Here is a 23504-nt window from a genome sequence, read left to right as displayed (position 1 = left end):
GAGTATATTGTGCTAAGCAAAATTAGTTAGAGAAAGACAAATATCATATAACTTTACCATAAGTGAAATTTAAGATACAAAAAAGATCATGGGCATGTTAAGTGCGCCAACTAGTGGGGCTTGTTAGCAAACAAGCGTGGATGATAATATCTTAGAGCTTAAAAATTGGAATCTGGACTTAGTGAGCTCATAAAATTATTTCCATGTCTAGGATCTTTGGCTTTACGAGTACTTACTTGAATTCAATTCAAGCCACGCTTAATGGTGTGCATATTTCATTGTTGTAAGTGACAACAAAACATTAATAGAAAGAACCTGGCAAGCTGGGTTATGTTTACATAGCAGAATCACATTCTTTACTTTTTATAACCAGCATAAATATTGATAGTCCTCTCAAATACAGCTAGGATAACATGTAATTTTATTATCCATCCCTCTAAGACAAAAGTTCTGGTCCATTTCTTCAGTAGATGGGCTGTCTGCTCCTCAATTATGTACCCCAGTGGTTCAGTTCTTCCCTATTATCACCATCACTCCTATTCTAATTTCTCTTATACTCATTCACACTAAAGTTTAAACGGGGAACTTCGGAATGGATACTGATTGCTGGGAATTCTGGAAAGTACTGGATTCTCTGAATATTGGGAAGTGAGGGAAAGGTCAGGATCAAGTGGAATAAAGAGGACACATGTCATCATAAAACATAGATTTTTACACCCTCCTTCTGGGCATGGAAAATTCAAGCTAGATCCAATGGCTTTTGAATCACTGAAAATACAGCTTTCTGGGTTGTGTCGCTTGGGACCTCTGAGCATCTCTTGGGCTCATGCCTCCTCTCCACATTTGTGGTTCATGCACCCAACCGATTATACTCTCTTTTCAGAGGTCTGAGCATCAGTTTGGCAGAAGGTCTCCTCCTGAGGTCTGGGCATCCGTCCTACAAGTTCCTTCCTTTGAGCTCCTAGGCTTTTTTGTTCTCTCTGGTTTCTTTCCTGCAATTAACTATCTGGGATCCCTTAGTACCTCCTTGTTACTCTTTAGCCTCCTGACATGTTTTCTAACCAATTCCCTTTGTTTGAAATTCCTGGTGTGGGTTCTGCTTTCCACACTAGATCCTGATTGAAACAGAAGCCTAAAGAATTTGGGGGCCAGATGATAGGACTATTTAGATGCCATTTTATGGTGAGCCTCCCAAGAAAGGTATGTTGACTGATGCATAATGGAGAGGCTCTTCAATTGGACAGAGGGGACCCAAGAGAGGTGACCCTGGCTGAGCCTGGCTTTGAACACCAGTGTGCCTGAATTCATTTTCACACTGTCTCCTGGGGTGACAGATAGACTGGAAGCCAAAAATGATGGGATTGATGTCTCCACAGGAAAGGGCCATGTTCATCCAAGGCTAACAGGGAGATGGGGATGAAAAGTATGAGAGGTTGAGCAAGAAGATTCCTTTCAGGGTTGGGAAAAGGGGCTCGTGGAAGTGCTTTCCTAGAAGGTTCTATTTTAGCCCTTCCCCCAACCTCCCTGTAGCTAGGCAGTTAAATATGAAGTTGATTCCAGTCTGTCTTTTGAAATTCACCTCAGTCAAGTTAACTTGTGCCTCAGAAGGTTTTCATGCTTGATCTCAGCAGATGGGGTGTGGAGGTGGGAGTAGAGGCATAAAAAAACATGATACAAAAAAAAAATAATAATAATAGTAACTGTTACCATTAGTTGAGAACCTACAAATGTCCTGCATTACTAGAGCAGAGAGGGTGGGAGAGAAGTTGGGTTCTGGGGCTCTGTTGTTAGAGAAATCAGTGCCAACCATTTTAGTCTTTAGGCAGTTCTGAGTCCACTGCATTTTGGGGGCACCAGAGACCAGGTTGGCATCAGTTATGGGTGCACCACTCAGTACCTGTGGCTTCCCAAGGGGATGAGGTGCATCTCTGAGGGGCTGAAAGAGTATAGTAGGCTTTCAGCTTAACCTTTCTTTCAGGGGTGGCCTGAGGTGGTTCAGGCATGGTTGGATGGGTGGGAATGCCATGTGGGAACCCTGCCTAAAGCACACAGCTAATTTTGCAATCACAAGACTCCCTTAGTGGAACTATAAAGGGCAAGCTTGATTGCCCCAGCAGATGGACTTGCCTTGTGGAGGGCCTGGCATTCCAGGTGTAGCCCAAGTGACAAGGCAGGAGAATTGAGCTCCGGGGAAGTCCCGCAGTCTCCCCTTGCTGAGCAGCCTGGGGTCTGTCATCAACTCTATTTCCCCGTAGGTGTGGCTCGGTGCCTCCTTCTCAAGGAGCTCAGGCTGGTCACACTCATGCTGATGCTGTGATTTCTTCATCTGAGTCTCACAGGATCTTCTGGCATATGATTGCCACACCCCACCCAGCCAGGTGGGACCTCCCCGTACTTCCCAAATAAATGACAGTCTCGGTCACTGCTCTTGGGAGCTATTGGAGCTCTGATTCAGTCTCCTGCACTTTCGATAAAGGTCCTTCCTTGCCCGCTGATAGCTGGCAAGTCCTCCAGCTCTTCTTTGTGCTTTAGGGCTCAGGGAAGAGATGCGGCCATGCCGGGCTCAGTCCAGCGCGGGGTCAGTGGTTTCCGGGAGTTACTAGGATCTTGGCAGAGATGCCCTGGCCTGGGGCTGCCCCCCCTGCTCCCAGGCAGAAGCAGTTGCCGATGGGAGGAAGGAGGAGGGATGCGGGCATCAGGTGGCAGTGGCTTTTTAAGGTCAAAAGTCACGCCTGGCTCAGGACTTCTAGGGAGAGATTCTGTCACTGGCTGGATCTTTGGGTGGAGTAAACTCTGCGCCATGTCCCCCTCCCTGACACCACCTTGAAGTTTTGTCTCAGGAGGTGGCTCAGATTTTCTGACTAGGGCTTTGTGTCAGGCCAGGCTTCCAGGCCAGCTCCCTATCCAGGATGGGGACCTCAGTAACTAGTGTCCTGGAAAGGTCTTAGGAATGTCTCCTGACCCTTCTGTCTCCTATTGCTGTCCCCGCAGGTGTGGAGACAATCCCATTATGACATGCATTCGAGGAGTCCCTTTCTGTGGAGAACCCTATACAGCAGGTGATGTTGAGATGGGGCTCTGTACCCACGCCTGTGCCCACACCTGTCTCTTCTGGATGCCCCAGCATTCTCTGCCCCTCTTTGTGCATGGCCCTTCCCACCCGGTGCTGTCCATCTTCCGCTGGATGGTGGTCTTCCACGGGGTGGCGAGTGGTGCTTATTCTCTGCTCTAGCTCCAGACCCACCACCGAGCCAAGCACAGAGTAGGCATCAGAAGGAGTACCTGGGCCTTGACTGTACTGTGGGACAGGTTATCCTCTTAGACCAGCTTCAGCCCTGGCCCTCCTCACCACCACCTGTAGCTTTCCTGGAAAGAAGGGCTGGGCTGAGGGTCACGAGATCGCTGCCAGTTTTGGTGTGTAAACCCTGAGCCTTCCTTCCCAAAGGGCCTAGCGTCTAGTAAAGCGGCCTAATTAGAATGTTTCCTCATTATTCTTTTCTATTTGAACCGTAGTGAATAAACCTCAGACCGGGGAGGTCTCTGACTTGAATCAGCAGGTGTGGATCCTGCAGGATCAGACCATTGTGACAGTTCCACGGACTGACAGTGTGACTCCAGGTGAGTGGTCATCCTGTGGCTGCTGCCTTGGAGGCAAGGGAGGCGTCATGTTAGCACACATGGGATGCTGGCACTGGCCTTGTGTTCAAAGGCAGCTTTACAAAAGGGCCCACGTGGAGGGGGGAGACTCCCACACCTGCCTGGGAAGGGGTGTCCTGGGGAGCCGGAGAGCTGCTTTCAGTGACCTGATGGCCTGTCACATGGAAGAGGAGTATCTTATTCTGCCTGACTTCTGGGTGTCCTAAAAGGACTCAATGAGTGGGTACCACGGGAAGGCAGGTTTCAACATCACATGAGGCCAAACTTGCTAATGGACGGAAGTCTTCAAGGAGCAGAGGGGCTGCTTGGGGTTGGAGTTTCCCACCTCCAGGTGGTCCAGCAGGGGCTGCCATCTGTTTAGCTCTTCGTGTTTGCTCCATTTCCTAGGGCAGTGACTGGTGCATGGTGTGAGTGAATGAATGAACGAACAAATGTGGTGGTTGGCGTTTTGGTGGGCCTGGGGTAGCAGGGATTGCACTCAAGGTTTCTTCCTGCCCCACCTGGGTGATGCTGGCCTCGTCCTGATTTCAAGAGGAAACTGACACTATCTTCCCTTTTGTCCTTCTTAGTCACTGTCACTGTTGTCCCATGCAAGTATCCAGAGTATCTTGAGCAAGGCAGAGGGATTCCCATTTATATGGGAATAGAGAATCCAGAAATGTGTCTGTCTTGTGAGGACATAGGAGGGCAGCCCACATTGCAACTGAAGGTGAGTAAGAAAAATAATATTATTAAAAAAATATACCAGTTTCTTTCTTCCTTCCTCCCTTCCTTCCTTCTTTTCTCCCTTCCTTCCTCCCTTTCTCCCTTCCTTCCTTCCTTCCTTCCTTCCTTCCTTCCTTCCTTCCTTCCTTCCTTCTTTCTTTCTTTCTTTCTTCCTTTCTTTCAGAGAGAGCAGGGAAGGGCAGAGAGAGAGGGAGAGAGAATCCCAAGCATGCTCCGGGCTGCAGTGAGGAGCCTGACACGGGGCTCTCCACCTCATGAGCCATGAGATCATGACCTAAGCCAAAATCAAGAGTCAGACCAGACGTTCAACCAACTGAGCCACCCAGGTGCCCCAAAAGGCCAGTTTCTTTTATGAGATATTTATTTGGTAGATAATCTAGTTTTAGAAGTAAAAAAAGAAATATTCTCCGTTCTTAAACATATTTATTCCTAGATATTTTTGAGTTATCTGCATGCAGTTGCGTTATCCTGCACATCACTAGTTGAGGATCTTTGTCTTTCTTGTATTTTAAGATATTGTCTACCATTGTTTCAAGTATATTCTCTCCTTCATTCTGGCTTCTCTTTCCTTCCTTTTGGAATGCCTATTCCTTAGTCATTGGAACATCTAGATCTCTCTTCAGTATCTCATCTTATTTTCCATCCTTTCTATCCTTTCACTGTTTTGTTTTTTTCTTGTTGCACCCTGGGAGAATATCTTGGTTTAATCTTCCAGGTCATGATTACATTTTAAGTTTGTCCTGTCTGCTTACTCATTCTCCTATTCAGTTTTCTGAGATTTCAATCTTTCCTCTTGTTCCTTAAACTTCAGTTTAGTTCAACTCAATTTCATTTCATCCAGTCCATTTAGCTCAGTAAATGTGTAGGTTTTTAGTGGCACAGCACCGTTGTGGCCATTTGAGATATATTGGTGCCCAGAATGGCACAGAGCCCTGCCCTCAGAAGGCGTGGATTCTAGCGGGAGGAGAGAAGTGGTAGACAGTAAGTGTAATAGGTAAGTCTGTGGTGTCTTTAAGGGTGTTATGTCCCATGGGAAAGCACAGTTAGAGCAGGCTAAAGAGACTGGCAGTGCCAGCCCAGGTGGAGTTGGGCTGCCGTAGAAAATAGTGCAGTCGGCATCATAAGATCTTAGCAGACAGTAGAAGGCAAGAAGAGAGTTAGCCAACAGGTGTGAGTGGGAGCAAGTTCAAGAATTAGCGGAGGGAACAGTGTGACAGGAGTGAACTAAGTGGGGAGGAGTTCAGAGAGATAAAAAGGCAGAACACAAAGGGCCTTGCCGGCATTTGTAAGGACTTTGCCTTTCCATCTGTGATGAAAGAGGACTGAGAATTACATTTTCACCTATGTCCTGTCTCTAAGCCACCCTTCTATTGCGATTTTGTCTACTGTGGTTTTCGATGGATTGAGAATTGACCGTTTCATTCTGCCACATGTGGGTCCTTAGGGACCCTGGTGCCAGCAGTGTTGCTGCAGTGCTGGAGGTGAACGCCCAGACCGAGGGGTTTAAGAGTGGGACAGGAGGAGAGAAACTAGAGACAGCCTACATAGACAACTGTTACAGAGAGTTTTCTGCAAAGGGGTGTTGGGAAAGGTGGTGGGCAAGCGAGGTCATTATTTAAGATGGTAGAACGGCAGCAAATGTGCTAATGGAAATGACGGCGAGAACGCAAACATGAATAGCCGGAAGAGGAACAGCAGTAAGGTGGGGAGGGCAGCTGGGGACTTGCCGCCCAGTCCTTCCCAGGCGGGAGGTTGAAAAGGAGGATGGAGGAGGTGGTGTCAGAGTTTGAAATGAGCAAGTGTCTTTTTATTTATTAAACAGCCAACACATCTCTATTGAATTTCTGTGTGTTGAGGTATACAGTGATGAACAAGTCTAGCAGTAATTATATGATTGATGGATATTCTAAGTTCAGATGGTAATGAGATAGGGAGGAGGTCCAAATGTGGACAAATTATGGACCATCCCTGTGTAGTGTCTCTCTGGAGATCTTGTGTGTGCATAATTTTGCTAAAAATACTTCAATGCACAGTATATAAATACACAAAATGTACTTCTACATATGATATAGAAAGCATTTTCTGATTGCTCTATTTACTTGGTTTGTTTGTTTAAATACAAATCCTTTGGTTTGTTAGACCCTCTTGTGTCTTTTTTGTGGCACTGACGTTCCTCTCGTGTTGGCAGCTGGTCAGAGGCTAATACTGGAACTTTTGTTAGAAGACTGGTTTTGCAAGGTGGCGGCCCTCAACTGTTGCGGCTTTGGTAGGGGAGGTCCTTGGTTTATTGCTGCAGATCTGCAGCTCCTTCTTTTCCCCCCATCAGCCTTTTGTGTGAGATGAGTTCCAATGCATCGTTGGAGTGTGCCCACTTGTTCATTAACCTTTCTTTGTGCCATTCCTACTCCATCTCTGGATTTGAGGAAAGGGGCCGGGAAGGTGAGATTCCATGCTCACTCTGCTGCTCCTTTGAAATGTGTTTTAATAGGGGGATAAGGCTTTCTCTAACTTTGGAACATTTATTGATTGTGCACAAGTAACTCTGAACCGCTAACAGCCTCTGCTTCTCCTGCTGGGCGTTCTCTGTCACGTTTCAGGAGGAGGAGATACTGGATCTGTACAACGAAGTCGCGCCCGTGGAGCCCTTCCTCTTCTACCACTCGAAAGATGGCAGGACCTCCACCTTCGAGTCCGTGGCGTTCCCTGGCTGGTTCATCGCCTCCTCTGAGATCCGCCATCCCCTCTTCCTCACTTCAGACGTGGGGGGAAAGAACAATGTTAACTTCAATTTAAGTATCAATGCTTGACCTCAGCCTGGAGGGGGCAGCTTGGTCAGAGGTCTTTGTTAAATTTCCTAGTTCCCAGCATGCTTTCATTTATATTCTCTCCGTGTCATTTCACGTCAGTGCTGAGAGGTGGGCAGGACCTTGTTATCATCACACTTTGTGAATGACTTCAGGGCAGCCGAGGCATAGAATGTGAGCTCAGACACGGGGGGGGGGGGGGGGGGGGGGGGGGGGGGACGGGTCACGTAAAGTTCTCCTCTCAAGCTGAAGTTGTCCACCCCACAGCCATCTGGACGAGGGTGAGGAGGGTGTCTGGACCCCAAGACATTAGTGCCTTCTCTGTGGGTGGATACAGAGAAGCGTCAGAGCTCATGATCTGGTGACTGGTGTGGAACTGACCCGTTTTGTTTTCTTTCCTATTTAGATTACATTTTCCATATGCTTTGTATGTTGCCAGTATATTTCACGTTGTATAATGTATCCTTTTAAGGGTTAAGAAACATTTAAAGGTAAATAATTCTTAACAATAGTTAAACTATTTTTTTCCTAATTCTAATATGTAAACATAAAGCCAAATATAAACTTCATGTGTTTACACAACAGAAAAGCTAAAACTAAGCTGTAAAATGAAGTAGAAAACGTAGTAAACTGAAATTAGCGAGAGCAATTGAATGAGGATAGCTCACTGGGGTTTCACTGGGGAAAGAAGGACCCCTATCAGTGGTGACAGTCCAGGGTGGAGATAATGCATGTAAAAGAACACTACTATATGACTATTTTCTGTACAGTCTCACAGCCTTGATTTCTTTGCCTCTTCTAGACTTTTCCTTTTAGGCATCCACAAGATCTCTTTAAAAATAGCAGTAAAGGTGATGACAGAGCCTAAGGCAGGGCAAACTACAAGCTAGCACACTGCCCCCACTCCCCCAGGTGGCATATGTGGGACATTCCTCAGGCACTGCTGGCTGCCCAGGGACAAAGGAGAGGAAATAAACACGTAGCTAACTGATAGAGATCACAGTCATGCAGGACCAGAGTCTCCCTCAGTTCGCAAATATCTTAGTAAATTTCAAGAAAAAGTCAATCTTATCAAATAGCCTAATCTCCAGAAACCTGTAGAATCAGTTTGCTGGAGCCCCAACATCACCCTTCTATAGTGATATAGGGAACAAAGGCAAGAAGGAAATGGCAAGTAAAATTAAGTGCCCGTATAACCTGCGGCCCATTGACAAATGCTTGAGGCAAATACAGAGTACCACATTTCTCCAAGAACCCCCTACCGTCCTAATGTTAATGCCTTACTAGAGGAAAACCAACCTTAGCTTGATAATAGCAAGGCCTCAGGTATCTTAGGAGTCCTCTTTAGCATATCAAAGTCCCTCTGGAGGCCTTCCTTTTGTCTTTACCTCCCCCAGTGCCATAGTGTATAACCAGTCATTGTTCACAACCACAGTGCAGCTCTTCCTGCCCACAGGTCCTGTCCGCCTGCTTTAATATCACCTTTTTGCACCAAAGACGTCTTCAAGAATTCTTTCTTGGCCGTCAGCTACGAACCCCATGAAACCCACCATCACCCCAAAACTTCATCAAAGGTGCCTTTTCTTGGAACAGAGAGCCTAGCTTTCCCACCAGTCATGCTTCAGATGATGTATTCTGATGAAATTAAATCACTGTGGGTATAATTGTAGAAAGATGTAGCTACATCTGGTTCTGTATATAACAGATTTCTTATTTTGACTCTGATACTACAGACACAGGAAGTTCTGTTTGCTTAAATACAATTTCCAAAATAGCGCCAGTCACTTACTTTTTTTTTTTTTTTCTTCCTACTTTTGGACAATCAGACCACATACTCTACTAAGCAGGTCAGTAAGCAATCAGTAAGCCCCGATTTAATGCAACATCTCTTGATTCTTTGAAGTTTTCTTCCTCAATTAAATATAGTTTTAGCATTGCAGTTTTATTAAAAAACAGCATTAAAATGGGCACTGAAGTAATTAGTTCTGGGATATTAAATAGGAGAATTGGTTATTGAATATTTACTACTATACTCACTGCTCATAAATGGTGATAGCTTCTTATATCTGACCATTTACATTGTTACACTGTCAGTTGTTACATCTGCCAGTTGGGATCCAATAACACATTTGCTTCTGACGTGATTATGGTCTGAGTGTTACAGCACCTCCATCCTCCTACAGGCCGTGTGGTGATTCCATTGTCCCATCTCTTTACCACGAAAACTGCATGCAGGTGCTGTGACACTTTGGATTGTCACTTAGCACAGATTTGAGCTCAAACAAAAGCTCAAATATGAGTCCTGGTGTCATGTAACTGGTTATCCTGATGGTCCAGAAGAGGTTCTGATAACATATTTAGAGTGTGATCAAAATGAAAACATAGTAATCTCTAGCTTGTGGAGCCTGGAGAGCAGACCTCCAGAGACCCCCACTTATCCATCACGTTTGTGAAAGACCACAGCATATGAAATCATAGAAAGGACCCTATGAGTAGCAACGTCCTCATTTTCAGGTGAACACCTGTTTTTCACACATCTGAATATCCAATGCTCTTGCATTTGGGTTCCGTGAGCTCCAGACCAACACTCACTGAAGGATTTGGTTCTTTTGCATCTTTGGTATGAAGGGCTTGATGCCCTGTGTTGGGGGAGGTCCTTGAGAGGATGTGACCACCAGCTGACCCATGAGCTGGACCCTGGCAGCTGGAGGCTCCTCACCCCCTCTCCTGTCCTTGCAATGTGTGCTCTGGGTGCCTTCCTGGTTCCCAGAAGCTGCCCCAAGGACATAGCCTTGAGGCAGTGTAGTGATGTGATGTTGAGACATCTGGACGGTACCTGTGGCTGAACCCAGTTAAAGCTTCTATATAAATTTTTAATATTCTAGTGGGTGGGTATGGAAATGTACTCATCTTACAGCTGCCCCAAAACAAGCATCATATATAAATTCCCTTGCTTATTAAACTTGCCACCTACAGATCTGGGGTGAATTATTTCTTTCTTTGGTCTCAATCCTGACCTACCCATATGAGGACTGGTTTCAGATTACACTGGGAAGCTCCTGAGAAGGTGTAATCTAAGAGATTACACCGAGAGAGGGGATTTTGGATTCCAGGAAGGAATTTAGAACCTTGTCACCAAAATCACAATTGCAGTGAAAACAGTTGAGTGGGATGTTTTTCTGCTGAGCTGCTTTGGGGCTTGTATCTTCCGGCACCAGGGTGGCTGAAGGGCAAAGACCACTTCCTGAAGCTGGACTCGAAGATACTGTCCCTGAACTCACAAACGATTGGGCACAGGGACTAAAGATGCTGTCCCCGGGACACTGAGAACAGTGGCTGTAATTAATAATCCTCATGTCAATAAAACATTACTTTTTATTCCTCAGCCTTTAAAGAGTTGTTTAAAAGAAGATTCTTACCAAAGCAATACATGTCTATGAAAGCAATATCCTGCCCCAATCATATTTCCATGAGGCAACTGCTAAGTCTTTTTCAGCTCTTTTTCCTCCATGTGTCTAGGTATATGTTTTAGTCCTATTTCTTGAATTACCAACTTTAGACAACTTTAGACCAACTTTTCTTTTCTTATTCTAAAAAAAGTTTTTATTTAATTATGAGAGAGAGAGAGTGAGCACAAGTGGGAGAAGAGCAGAGAGAGAGAGGGAGACACAGAATCTGAAGCAGGCTCCAGGCTCTGAGCTCTCAGCACAGAGCCTGATGCAGGGTTTGAACCCACGAACTGAGAGATCATGACCTGAGCCAAAATTGGATGCTCAACTGACTGAGCCACCCAGGTGCCTGAGACATTATCTTTTTTACCAGGCAGGTGGCATTTGCATCCCTACTATACAAAAATCATGTGCTCTTTATCTATTTGCTAAAGTTAATAGAAGTAGTAAGTCAAACAAAATATATTTATAGAGAGTTAGATAAACTTTGGGTGGTCCTGTTAGACAATGCTCTGGTATGACATTGGAAAGGCACACAATAATCCTTTCACCTTTTTCAGAATTTGGATAACTTCTCTGAATGATATCATTTTCCTTCAGCCTTTTCTTTTTATGGGTAAGGAATGCGGGGGGAGATACATGGAGTGGAAGTAACTTGCAGTGACCATTAGTAGTAGGTTTGGAAATGTGATACTCTTGATTTCAATTTCCATCTCCTGGTGTTGGGGTGTTATTGAAGCACTCTTTGAGAAATTAGCAACAATTACCCAAAGCAAGACAGCAGAATAAAGTATGATCCCCCTTGTTCCCATCATTGGGGCTGTCTAGCAGGGTGTCAGCAGATGACCCACCCAGGGTGGAACATTCCTGGCCACCTAAGCATTGTTATGTAATGGTGTAAGTGCTGAAATATATTGTGTATCTATATTTCTCAAACTTGAAGTAATATCAGAATCATCTGGGGTCTGAACTACAAGCTCAGGTGTTTGGGCTCACTCTGAACCCAGTAAATTAAAACCTATTCCCTGCATAATTCCTACTTAGTAGGTTTAGAGCAGGGCTGAAGAATCAATATTTTACTAATGACCTTAGGGAATAGAATGTACTCCCACTGTTCACATGCCCACAGGGCAGCTGAAGACAAAGCCTGGCTAAAGTCAACTAGCAGAGTGATTTTATTTGCTTGGGTAGCCAGTGACTCTTCTGTGGTTGATGCCTTCTGGCAGACATTAACAAAAAAATACAAACATCTTCGCATTTTGTGTGCATTCCCATATGTCCATCCACGTGTCTTTACTCCATATCTCTTTATCTTTTAGTCTTCTGATCAGTGAGCAGGCATTGACCACTGCCCAAGAATCTATATGTATTGTCCTTTTGGGACATTGTTTTTTTGTTTCGTTTTTTGGGGACATTTTGTATTTTGTTTTGTTGTCTACTTGTGTGTTCTTGCAGTTCACTGAATTTCTTTAAGAGGGTTATTCAGAGTTCTTTGTCAGACCATTTTTCTCCATTTCTTTAGGGTCAGTCATTGGAACTATATTAACTTTCCTTGGTGATATCATGTTTCCTTGAATATTTGTGATCCTTGTGGCCTTTATTGGTGTCTGTGCATTTAAGGAAGTAGGCACTTCTTTCAGTCTTGGCAGGCTGGCTTTGGAAGGGAAAGCCCTATACCAGGCAGCTTGTCCAAAGATTCTGCGTGGGCTTGTTCTGAAGTCCTCAGACAGGCAGGTCTGGTGCCTGGATCAGCAGGTGGGCAGACCTGGTGCTTGGGTCCATAGGGGCCGGTCTGGTGTCTGGTGGTGGGCCTGGGACCCGGGTCTATGTGGATGGGCCTGGTGTCTGGGTCCACAGGAGCTGGCCTGGAAGCTGAGACATGGAGGCCACCCCAGCAGTTGGGCAAGCCTGAGCCTGGGCCATGGGAGTCAGCCTGTAGCCTGTAGCTGCAGGGGCCATGAAGGACCACTTGAATCCACGGGGGCTGGCTTGGAGGCTAGGGCCCAGGGAAATGTCTGGAGACTGGAGCTCTAGGATCCCACCTGGTGCCGGGGTGGGCTGGGAGCCTACATCCATGGGAGCCCATGTGGAGCGTAGGTTTATGGGGGGGAGCCTGTCTAAAGCCTGAGGCAATGGGGCTGGCCTGGTGCTAGGGTGAACAGGTGGCCTGGATCCACAGGAGACTGCCTGGACCTTGGCCAATGGTAGCAGCGTGGCACAGGGGCAGGCCAGGACCCTCCTTCCATGGGAACTTATTTGGGGTCTAGGTCTGTGAAGGCTGGCCTGGGTGCTGAGGCAGGCTGGTAGCCTGGGTCCATGAGAGCGAGCCTGATACTAGGGAGGGCCAGGGGTCTGGATTTGCAGGAAGTTGCCTGGAGCCTGGGTTTGTGGGGGGTCTTCCCAGTGCTGGAGTGGACTGGTAGCCTGGGTTTGTTGGAGCCCACCAGAAATCTGGGGCATGGTAACTGGCCTGGTGCCAGAGTAGGCCAAGAGCCTCAGGCCACAGAAGTCAGTCTGGTGCTGGTGTGGGCTGGTGGTGGAGTCTGCTGTGAAGTCAGTTCCTTACTTCACTCTTCTCCTGTGAACTGGATGTCTCTCTCCATGCTGGGATACTCTGGCTTGGGGGATGGGTGGTGGGAGTAACATGAAATTATATTTCCTACCCTTTTTTCAATGTATCTTTTCTTATTTCTGTGCTCCACCCAGATGCTGTCATCCCTCACCTGAAATTCTTAACTCTTGTGAAGGTATTTTTGTGTATGGATAATTGTTCAAATTGATGTTTCTGAGAGGCAAAGAGTGCTAGAAATTCCTATACCATCAGCTTGCTTTACTCTCTAATTCTCTCCTCTGCTATGTGTTGTCTGTTGCCAAATACAAATTTTGGTTTATTTTAATTTTATTTGTTGTATTATATTGTTCTAGAGATGCTGTTTAATGCTTCCAAATCTGCCACTTTTCATAGTTTGCTACTCTAGGAAAACATCCATGTTTGCCATTTGCTTCTTAAATATGGTCAGGATAGTTGTTTTAAGCTCTGTGTATAATAATTATAAAACCAGATGTCTGTGTATATTTCTACTATCTTGCTTTGTCTATTTTTTTGGTTCTTGTTCTTGTGATCTTGTTTACTTATATGCCTGGTGATCTTCAACTCTTTGTGGCTTGTTGCCTTTGTAAAATTATTTAAGTGGCTCTGCCCTCCTCTAGATGGGTTTTCTCTTTTTGTTTCTGGTGGAAAGCATTTGGCCTACATTAAACCAAATGCAGTTTGAGAGTTCCTGGCTCAATCAAACTGTGAGCACTCAAAGTGAAAATCCTCAGGAGGGCATGTTCATGGCCACAGCCTTCCAGGAATTACTTCTTTTCTTTATATCTTTCCTTCACCCACTTTGTTCAGTGCCAAGACCATCTACTTCATGGGTTCCAGAGATTGGGTAAATCTAGATCTGGTTTGCTTGCCTAGTCCTAGGCAGCCCCTGAGTCCTGATCTCTCTCTCTCTCTCTCTCTCTCTCTCTCTCTCTCTCTGTCTCTCTCTCTCTCTCTCTCTCGTGCTGGTGTGACTAGAATATGGCATGGGTGCATGCTATAGCAGCACAGAACATATCGTGGCTTTAAGGCTCCTTTATTTCAGATCCTGATTCTATATGTCTGGGATAAAGCCTGAGATTCTGCATTTCTGACAAGCTGCCAGATGATGCCAATGCTGCTGGTCCACAGATCATACTTTGAACATCAAGGATGTATAGAACAAGGACTCTTTCATTTAATAACTTGGCAATATGTGAACAATAGTCAAACTGAGTGATAGGAATTGTGCTATATAAATTGGGAGAGATTTATGGAACCGAGGGGACTATGTTAGACCATGACCTGACTAGTGAAGGATAGATATGGATGGACAAGGGAATGAAATCCTAATTCAGATCCAGTTCGGGCTACTTGAAGAGAGAAGAAAGGCTATATCTCTAGATTTTATTCATATGGAGTTCTTTTTTTTACAGGGAAAGAGGTTTCCTTCACATATTTTGACCCAGGGGCCCTTCTCAGGATCACCCACCACCTCGGTGGTAAAGGATGCACCTCCATTCTAGGGAGACATAAGTTGAGGTCTTGTATCATCTGGTATCACCAAAGCCCCCGTCACCTCAACTAATGGCACTGTGGACTAAGTGCCTAGGCTACACGGAGCTCCATGTATTTATAGGATGAAATAATGAATCTGAAAGGCTCCACATCTTATTAGCTGTGGTCCTGAATGAATTTGCATTAGTATATGCAACATCCATATCAATGTGTCCTGAATGTTTGCTTCTTTGTACCTTATGGCAGGACATTGAGATCCTCTCCTCAAGATATCCAAGTGGGTCCAGTCTTATATAAGGAACATGGGGGTGATGTCATAGGCTCTGGGCTTTCTTCTTTGAGCATGGAAATCAACTCATGCTAATGGATACCTGGGGAAACTCCTCTTCATAGCCACAGATTGATTTTGAATCCTAGTTTTGACTCAGACATACCTACTGCACATTTGAGTATGAGTGCTTCATGATTCCACACTCTTGAGGGAATGGCTATGGAGCTACTCAGGACAAGATCATAACAACCTTTATATCCCACTGTGCAGTGAGAATCCCTTGGAAGACTATATAGTGTGAACTTGAGAGTGTCTTTATGTGTTAGGTAGGCTGATAAGGCAGCACAAATGTCAAGAGCTAGGATGATCTACTGGTAGTCAAAGCAAAAAGGCTGGTAGAGACAAATAGGCTGATCTGGGGTCTAGTGACAGACATAGGAGACTCAATAGGCCAGTTGCTACAGGAAGGTGTCATGTACTGGGGACTTTGCATACTCTTCTTTAACCAACACAATAATCCAGCAAGGTACAATGCATTCATATAACAGTCATCTTGGGATCAGAGATGTGAAAGGATTGTGCCAAGGACACAAGTCCAAAAGTTGCAAAGCCTAATTGTGAACATACATCTTTTGAATACAAGTCTCTGGCTCTTGAATACTAAACTACTGTCTTAGTCTGTTTTCTCCCTGAGAAACACTAGCATTGTTTCAGAAGCCGGGGAGGCTAAGATATTAACCCAACAGTCCCTTCCCCCATTGGTTGAGGTTGCTATTGAAATAAATATCCTTGAGGTGTGAAGCAGACAGGTGCTAGAAACTGCCACAGTGATGGTGAACTCAGTTGGGCTGAAGGGATTGGGGCAGGGTATCTACAGCATTGTCTAAGCTTTCCTTCAGGGAAAACCTAATGTGTGTTCCTAATGTGTGTTTGCTAGATTAGAGCACTGGAGCATCTGGGAGGCATACTCCCTGCCCCACTAATCTAGGTCAGTGACCTATAGTCCATGATGGGCAGGGTGCCCAGGAGCTGGCCTTGCCCAGGGCAGGCTCCTTTGAGTGGAGAAGCAGCATGCATACAGGCTCTGAAAAGCTAGAGAAGCATACACTGGGGTGTTTTTACCTGGTCTGAGATTGGTAGAGAATATGGTGATTGTGAACCAGGAGTAGTTGCAAGCTACACAGGTCTTAGGGGACCCATTCCTTCCTTAGTCTACTTCCTACCTTGAACCTACTGGGGGCTTCCACTCCTAGGGCTGACATTCCAGTGTGTCATTTTGTGGCCAAAGAATCCAGTCATCAGCCCTGGGGCAGTCCCATAATGTTTCTTCCCTCAAACTCAGTGTTGATGACTATATTTCCTGGTTGTTGCTCTTAAGAGCTTACTTAGCATGCCCTACTTTTTCAGGGTGAATGGGCAAGTCACAGTCATACTTGGTTGGCATTTACATAAAGACTCACTGAATCTCTGCACCAGGAACCAGAAAATATTCAGCGTCAGGCAGTCCCAACCCAAGTGAGGTAGAACCTCCTTCCTTCCCTGTGTGTATAAAAAGCTTGGAACCTGTTGGATTGAGTCAGAGCATCTAAGTCTGGAAGAAGCCATAGTCCATAATAACAGATTACAGGTGTAGTCTGAAGCCATGAAACCTGCTGATCTTTGATCTTCTCTTGCTTCTGGGGAGTCCTAGACAGCTTTCCAGAGCCCTTGGATGCAGCTAGAACCTTTACTTTGGATCCAGGGGAAAAAGCATCTCTTGGACAAAGGTAATTTGAGCTCAGAAGCCATGTGTCTAAGCTTTCCTTTGGGGAAGACCTAATGTGCATCTACTAGCTCAGAGTACTGGAGCATCTGGTAGGTAGATTCCCCTCCCCACTAATCTAGGGCAGTGATCTAGAGTCCATGATGGACTTCTTTCACTGCTGTCCTTGGAGGGCCTTGGGGGACCTTGGTGGAAGGCACAGGATACTGGAGGAGCTAGGGCTACTTCCAAGAGTACAGGTGATGCTTTGCTTACTTCCTGTCCATGGATAACTATTGAATCGGGCACTGAGGATCCTGAGGCAGGGAGGGATATGAACGACTGGCTCTCACTGTGGGGGAGCTTGTGGCCTTCTTAGGGAACTGTCCTGGTGCCCTAACCAGAAGCCCAGGAACAGATGACTCCTGACAGTCAAAATGCCTAATGGAACTTGTGGATGTCCGTGTGCAAGATCCTTAGGGATGCCTCTTTGGATGAAGAATGGGGGAAGATGGGGGTCAGAGAGGCCGATTTTCTGACAGTTATTTAGTAGCCAGGATAAGTGACTTGAAGACAGGATAAGTGGTGACTCACTAGATATGTGGGAGGCTAGAATGGAGATAGAGGCACACTCTCCTCTCCCTTCCTTTAAATCCAGAGACTTGGTGCACTGAACAGTGCCTGAGGTGGTGCTCTGGAACCTCCTAACAATCACAGATGTGATGGATGGAGGGCATCCCAAGGCCACTGTAGTCTGAAGAACCAGGACTACCAGTCATGATAGAGATGGGAGTTTCCATTTGGGGTTTTCTGGCCTTGGAAAACCCTCTCCTTAGTCTCAGATGTGCATCTGGGACAGGAGCTTGGAGGCAGCTTTCTTAGAAGAATTTTTACACAAAATTCTGGGGTTGGGAAGGGGAGAGAACTGGATGACATGTTTTCTTCTTCCCTTTTCCACAAGACCTGCTGCTGACAACCTCCTCTCCATCGTCTGATTTACCTTGTCTTCTTCACAGGAAGCTCTGAAGCCAACATGGCCACCCCCCAAGGTGAGTGGTGAATCACAAACCAGCTTGGAAATATCTCCATCCTGCCTCACCAAAGATAATACAGTACAAGGGCCCCTATCATTTACTTAGCTACAGATGCATTTGCTCTTGCTAATATACTCAGATCATAAAACGTGCATTTGAAAATCTCAGAGCATTTAGATCTTTTCTAATTATGTATATTTGGAATTTATTTACTTTGTTAAACAGCATAAAGAAAAAAAACAAGAAACTGATGACAAACTTAAATATTTTTGGCTTTGTTACTACCCAGAGAGTATAAATTAGAAACAGACAAGTCACTGATATCCCTAGAAAAAAAGACAAACCTTGAAAATCTCTTGGGGAGTATAAATGCAGGTAGATTCTTACAGATGCTTTGATCCACAAACCAGCTCCTGGCTTATTTCCCCTCCCTTTCTCCTTATAGCCACTCTTTCTCTGAGCAGTGAGCCTACCCCTAAGGATTCAGAAGTCATTATGACCAGGATGCAGCTAGAGTCCTGAAGTTTATAATAACCTTATATGTGTTTTGTGCTTTTCTGTCTTCTGGCAGCGGTAGACTATTCCAGAATCTTTGGTGTTCATGATCCTCTACAGATGGTGTGGGTCCTGAATGGAAATTCTTTAATAACAACTCCTTTTAACAACAATGTCAGTCCTGGTGAGTGACAATCAAAGCCACTTTTTCTTCTTAAAGGGGCACCAGTTCCACTGGAGATGGGGCTGAGCTTGCATGAGCTTACATGCCTTCAGCCTGTCCTGCTTCTGGGACCAATGTCCACAGGAAGGGCAAGCAAGGACAAGATGGTTCCCTTCCACAGAGGAAACCCTGCACCTAGAAATGAGGGGATGAGGGGTTGGCAGCCCTTCTTACCAAGAGAAAATGTCTTCAGATAAGGAGGGATTGTCCACTCAAACAGTATTTGACCTTCTTATTGCAGTTTTTCTCCTTTAAATTTCAACCATTGCTACCTATGTCCTCAGAATCAAACTTGATCATCTTTCCACTATACACTTTCCTAATTCGGTATCCTCTCTTCTAATATTGGGGATATTCCTTCCTCCCATCAAAAGTCAATCTATCTCAACTTCTTTCCCTCTTCTAGGACTTCCATGTTTGATTTAATTCTTCTCTTCCCTGTATATTCCACCTTTGTCTATCTACTGGATCCTTTCCATCACTGGTATACGTGCTCTAATATAATACTGCTAAGTTTAATGGAAATTCCACCTTCTCTTGATCCCCACATTCCATTCCTACTTCCACTCTTTTTTCCCATATGCTAGTCTCAATACAGTTCTATGTCCCAGTCATAGCCAAACTTCATGGAAGAGCTGGCTACATAACTTGTCTCTACTTCACCTTCTGCTCATGTTTGCATCAAACAACATGACTTCTGAACTGTTCTCTCACGTTCCTCTTCCCAAGGTCACCAGATACGCTCTCTGTCCTCACATTATTTGGTTCCTCAGCTGCAGTCAGCATAATTGGTAATTCTTTCTTTCTTGAACACCCTCCATCTTCTCCTTCTGTAGGAACATTCCCTTGTGGTTCACTGGCTTCTCTTTGGCATTCTCCTTTGTGACTCGACTTTTTCTGTACAATCTACAAATACTGGAGGTCCTCAGATCTCTGTCTGCAATCATTATGCAACCCCACTGAAGGGATTGGGAGCTGGTCTCTTGGATTTATGGATCCAATGCCTCTATCACTCTGGCATTTATGCTTCCAACCAGAAGACCCTCTGAAAAATTTACCCATGTCCTCTTGATATCCTCTCAGACATCTCTAACTTCATCTATCCCAAGCAGAACTATGGATCTGACCTCTCAAAACGGCTGATCAGCCCAGTCTTCCCTATCTCCATTAGTGGCACTACCATTACCTGTTTCCTCCAGCGAGAAATGCAAGAGACATCCGTGATTCAATCTCTGTCCAGTCCAACAGCAAAGACTGATGAGTCTGTGTGCAAAATATGACTTATTTCTAAGATAATATCATGTCTCACCTGTACCACTGCCATTGTCTCCTCACTGCCCTCCTTCCCACCTCATTTGTGTAGCCTCTCATCCACTCTCTACAAAGCATTAAGAGTGACCATTTGGACTATGTTAATTGAACAGTGTCTTTCCTATGTGTTTGTGTTTTAGGGGTGGGAAGTGGGGGCTAGTGGGGACACCTCAGGGACACCAGTCTTCTTTCAGAGCTACACAGGGGCCTTTACCCATCCTTTCTCCATAACACTCTCCCTCCAGACCCCCTCCATCGTCCTATTCCCATGTCTTCATATACTAGTTTCCTCTTAACTTTCAGATCTTGGTTTGCATTTTACCTCTACAGAGAGGTCTTTCTTGACTCTTCTATGTAAATTTGGTCTCCTACTGTCTCAGGCTTTGGTTCTTCCCTCAAAGCAGATCTTGCAATTTATTGTGGTTCTGTCATTTCTCTGCTTACATCTTTTGGTCTCATCTTCCATAGGGGGAATGACAATGTCTCTCTTATCCTCATGTAAATCTCTGTGTGCTCACATGCATCCTTGTCCCGAGTCGGCATTCAATAAAGAGTGTTGACTGGAGAATTCTCAGCCAGCTGCCCAGAAGGATAGAAGCAGAACACCCAGGCTCCTGGGCTAAATTAGTTGGGAATTAAATTTAGCTGATAGTGACAGGAAACCCACATAACTGGGACTTAACTAAGAAGTTTACTTTAAAAAAAAAAAAAAGTTTATTTCTTCCTCATGAAAAAGAAGCCCGAGCAGGCAGGCTGAGGTTGGTATGGTGGCACTGTGATGCTCCCATGGCCCAAGGATTCTAGCTTTCTGCTTTACCAAGCTCAAGTTCTCCTCAACCATCATCCACGTATTTGAGGCAGGCAGTAAGAAGACACAACGTGTAAGAAAGGAGCTTCTCCCAGATGAGTCAACTCCTTTTAAAGAACATTCTTAGAAGCCCCACACAACACTTCCATGTTTATCTAGTGGGCTACAAGTTCAGCATGTGATAAAATTTAGCTGCAAATGTGGTGGGGAATTTTATTTTTATTTTGGGGATGCAGTGTGCCCTGGTAACATCTGGGGTTCTGATATTAAGTAAGTGAAAGAAATGGGCTTCAGATAATGATGTAGGGTCTCAGCTACATGATGCATAGGAAGAGGCTTCTGGGGGAGTCCTGGCTGCTCAGTGTCCCCCTCACTGGGAGGAGTCAGGTCAGAAGGACTGTCCTTTCTGCTCCCTGGAGGCTGATACCTGTTTCCATTTTTCCTTGTGTTTCCAGTCAGTCTTGATTTAATGACATGTATGGACAAAGAATTCCATGATGCAGGAAAAGGCAATCCAGTTTACTTGGGAATCAAGAACAACCATCTTTGTCTTTTCTGTGGAGAAATTCAGGGCCAGCCAACTTTACAGCTTAAGGTGAGTGGTTGTACAGCTAATGAGAGAAGCACTGTGAGATGTACTTTTTATTTCATTTAACATATCACTGAAGAAAAAATAACATTTTTTCAATCCTGGATTGTTCAATTCTTGGCTGTCCCCCAAGTCAATAAATGCTGCTTTTCGCGTGGGTGTAACACTCATTTTCATGTGAAAACATTCTCCAAAAACCAGAGAATACACCCACGAGAATGCTTCAGAAAGGCCAAAGAATGGTGGTTTCTCCATTCTCAGTTTTCTTTAACTACCTCCCAGAAATCCCCCACGATGCTGGGCTGCTCGCACTTAAACAAAGGCCACTGTATGACAGAGGAGACAAGGGGGAGATTGTTAGTCTGGATTTTGTGGATTATATGCCTATGGTTCCTGTCCTGAAGGTAGCATTTATAGTTATGAAGCAAATCTTTTTGGTTATGATGAAAGCTTTAAGATCTAAACCCACTCGGAGGCTGGGAATCTTGTGAGATGCCCACACCTGTGGGTGGGTGCCCACCAAGAGCACCCACAAAAGAGACTTAAACCTCTCTCTGTTCTCAGGGAAGACAGTATTGTCTCAGAGAATCAGAAGCACCTTGTATCATGGGATCCTGGGGTAGAGCCAAGCTATTAGGAGCCAGTGGGTTGCCTCTTCTGACACCTTGTGTCCTTTCATCTGGTTGTGTCCCTGGCCCCTGGCCCTCCCTTTGGGGAAAGCGGTCACTCTCAAGGGCTATGTTAGTTTAGACCCTTTCTCTCAGTAATCCTCTCTAATAAACCTTTTTCCTAATCCTAGGAGAAAAATATCATGGATGTACACAACAAGAAGAAAGTACAGAAGCCTTTTCTCTTTTTCCATAATAAGGAGGGCTCCACCTCCACTTTTCAGTCCGTCTCCTACCCTGACTGGTTCATAGCGACTTCCAAAATGGCAGGACAGCCTGTCATTCTCACCAAGGAGAGGGGCAAAGATTACATCACTAACTTCTATCTAGAGCCTCAGGACTAAATTCAGCCTGGGCTGGTAACTGATTCCAGGAAAGAGGATCAAGCAATCAGAGAATCTTCCATTCGGAGACATAGTAGGTCATCTTCATAGACTAACATGCACTGATGCCCATCCATAGCCCCACCTCATTCTCGTCACCCAAAACTACCTTTTCCTCTAGACGGCCATTTGTGCACCATGTTTCCTCATATGACCATCACCCCAGTATGAAACCTGAATCACTTTTTATTCTTTCCTGATCTTGTCCCACTATCCACTTAGTTGCCACGTCCAGTTAAGTCAACATCCCAAATGCTTCTTACACACACCCCTCTCTATACCTATTCCTTCTGACAACCTATGGCCTAGAGATGTGAGTTCCAAACATTTTTGTTCATACAACCCTATCAATAAAAGAGTATTATTTGTTAATTCTCTGCATGTATTATGATATGTATTCCCAAAGATGAATCTAAAGTTTCTATTTAAGTAATCTTTACTCCCCATGTGGGACTTGAACTCATGACCCTGTGATCAAGAGTCACGTACTCTTCAAACTGAGCCAGCCAGGCCCCCCACCAAAGAGGAATCTAAGGATAAATGTGAAATACAAATGAATGGGAAGCTGTGAGCTGTACATTTGTGATGTAGCCACTTTTCTGTGTGTACATATGTATGCTTCCATGAAAAGTTCGCTTTTAAAAAGAAAACAGATAAAGGTGAAATAAAAAATTTAAATGTCTTGATCATCATAACAGATTCATAATATCATTAGTTAATAATTTGACATGTAATACATACTTTGATTAAGATTAATTATTTACCGTAGTGAATTTAAATCAACCAGTATTTCAAGGAATCACTTAACAAGGGTGCCTGGGTGGCTCAGTTAAGTGTCTGACTCTTGGTTTTGGTCATGATCTCACAGTTCATGAGTTCGAGCCCCGTGTCGGGCTATGCTCTAGCAGAGCAGAGCCTGCTTGGGATTCTGTCTCCCTCTGTCTGCGTGTCCCCGCTTGCTGTCTTTCTCTCAAAGACAAACAAACAAACAAACAAACAAAAACCAAAAAACAAACTGCCCATGGTTCTGAGCTAATCCTTGAATCCCCTCTTACATCCTGGTGGCATGCCTCTTACTCCAGTCATTGCTGTGCAACCAGCTCGGAGAAGGTATAAATAACCTGACAGCATGTTATCTCAGCTACACCAAGCATCTGTCTCTCTCTGCTTGGAGGCTCCTAGGACACCATGGGGAAAGACTTGTAGGAGCCCACTTGGCACTCACACATGTACACGCTCGGAAGTAAGAGGGAGCAGC

General features: G+C 45.0%; 2 protein-coding genes across 8 annotated transcripts in view; both read left to right on the top strand.

Moving 5' to 3' along the window:
- LOC123581113 (interleukin-36 gamma-like) overlaps positions 1-7954 on the top strand; it is a 162920-nt gene extending 154966 nt beyond the window's left edge. Inside the window, exons 1-5 of one of the 5 annotated variants that reach the window (XM_045446843.1) lie at positions 2204-2501; positions 2992-3059; positions 3514-3618; positions 4227-4366; positions 6981-7954. In XM_045446843.1, coding sequence (XP_045302799.1) covers positions 2407-2501; positions 2992-3059; positions 3514-3618; positions 4227-4366; positions 6981-7190 — 618 coding nt within the window. In that variant the 5' untranslated portion in view covers positions 2204-2406 and the 3' untranslated portion in view covers positions 7191-7954. Of the gene's footprint in view, positions 1-2203; positions 2579-2991; positions 3060-3513; positions 3619-4226; positions 4367-6980 lie in introns of those variants that run through there. The other 4 variants (XM_045446847.1, XM_045446845.1, XM_045446846.1 and 1 more) reach the window with 4 other exon arrangements.
- On the top strand, positions 4266-22618 carry LOC123581114 (interleukin-36 beta-like). Of its 3 annotated transcripts, none has more exons than XM_045446850.1 (5): positions 4266-4366; positions 17697-17784; positions 18341-18448; positions 21062-21201; positions 21995-22618. In XM_045446850.1, the coding sequence occupies exons 2-5, from the start codon at positions 17769-17771 to the stop codon at positions 22205-22207; spliced, it is 477 nt and encodes a 158-aa protein (XP_045302806.1). In that variant the 5' UTR covers positions 4266-4366; positions 17697-17768; the 3' UTR covers positions 22208-22618. The 3 variants fall into 3 exon arrangements, with proteins under 3 accessions (XP_045302806.1, XP_045302804.1, XP_045302805.1); XM_045446848.1 differs by lacking the exon at positions 4266-4366 and adding an exon at positions 10912-16760 and having other exon boundaries at positions 17752-17784; XM_045446849.1 differs by lacking the exon at positions 4266-4366 and adding an exon at positions 10916-16760.
- The last annotated feature ends 886 nt before the right edge of the window (positions 22619-23504 follow it).

The sequence above is a fragment of the Leopardus geoffroyi genome, chromosome A3, assembly GCF_018350155.1.
Source record: "Leopardus geoffroyi isolate Oge1 chromosome A3, O.geoffroyi_Oge1_pat1.0, whole genome shotgun sequence".
In the NCBI taxonomy this organism is placed as follows: Eukaryota; Metazoa; Chordata; class Mammalia; order Carnivora; family Felidae; genus Leopardus; species Leopardus geoffroyi.
Note: the sequence above shows the minus strand (reverse complement) of the source record. Positions and strands in the feature narration are given on the sequence as shown.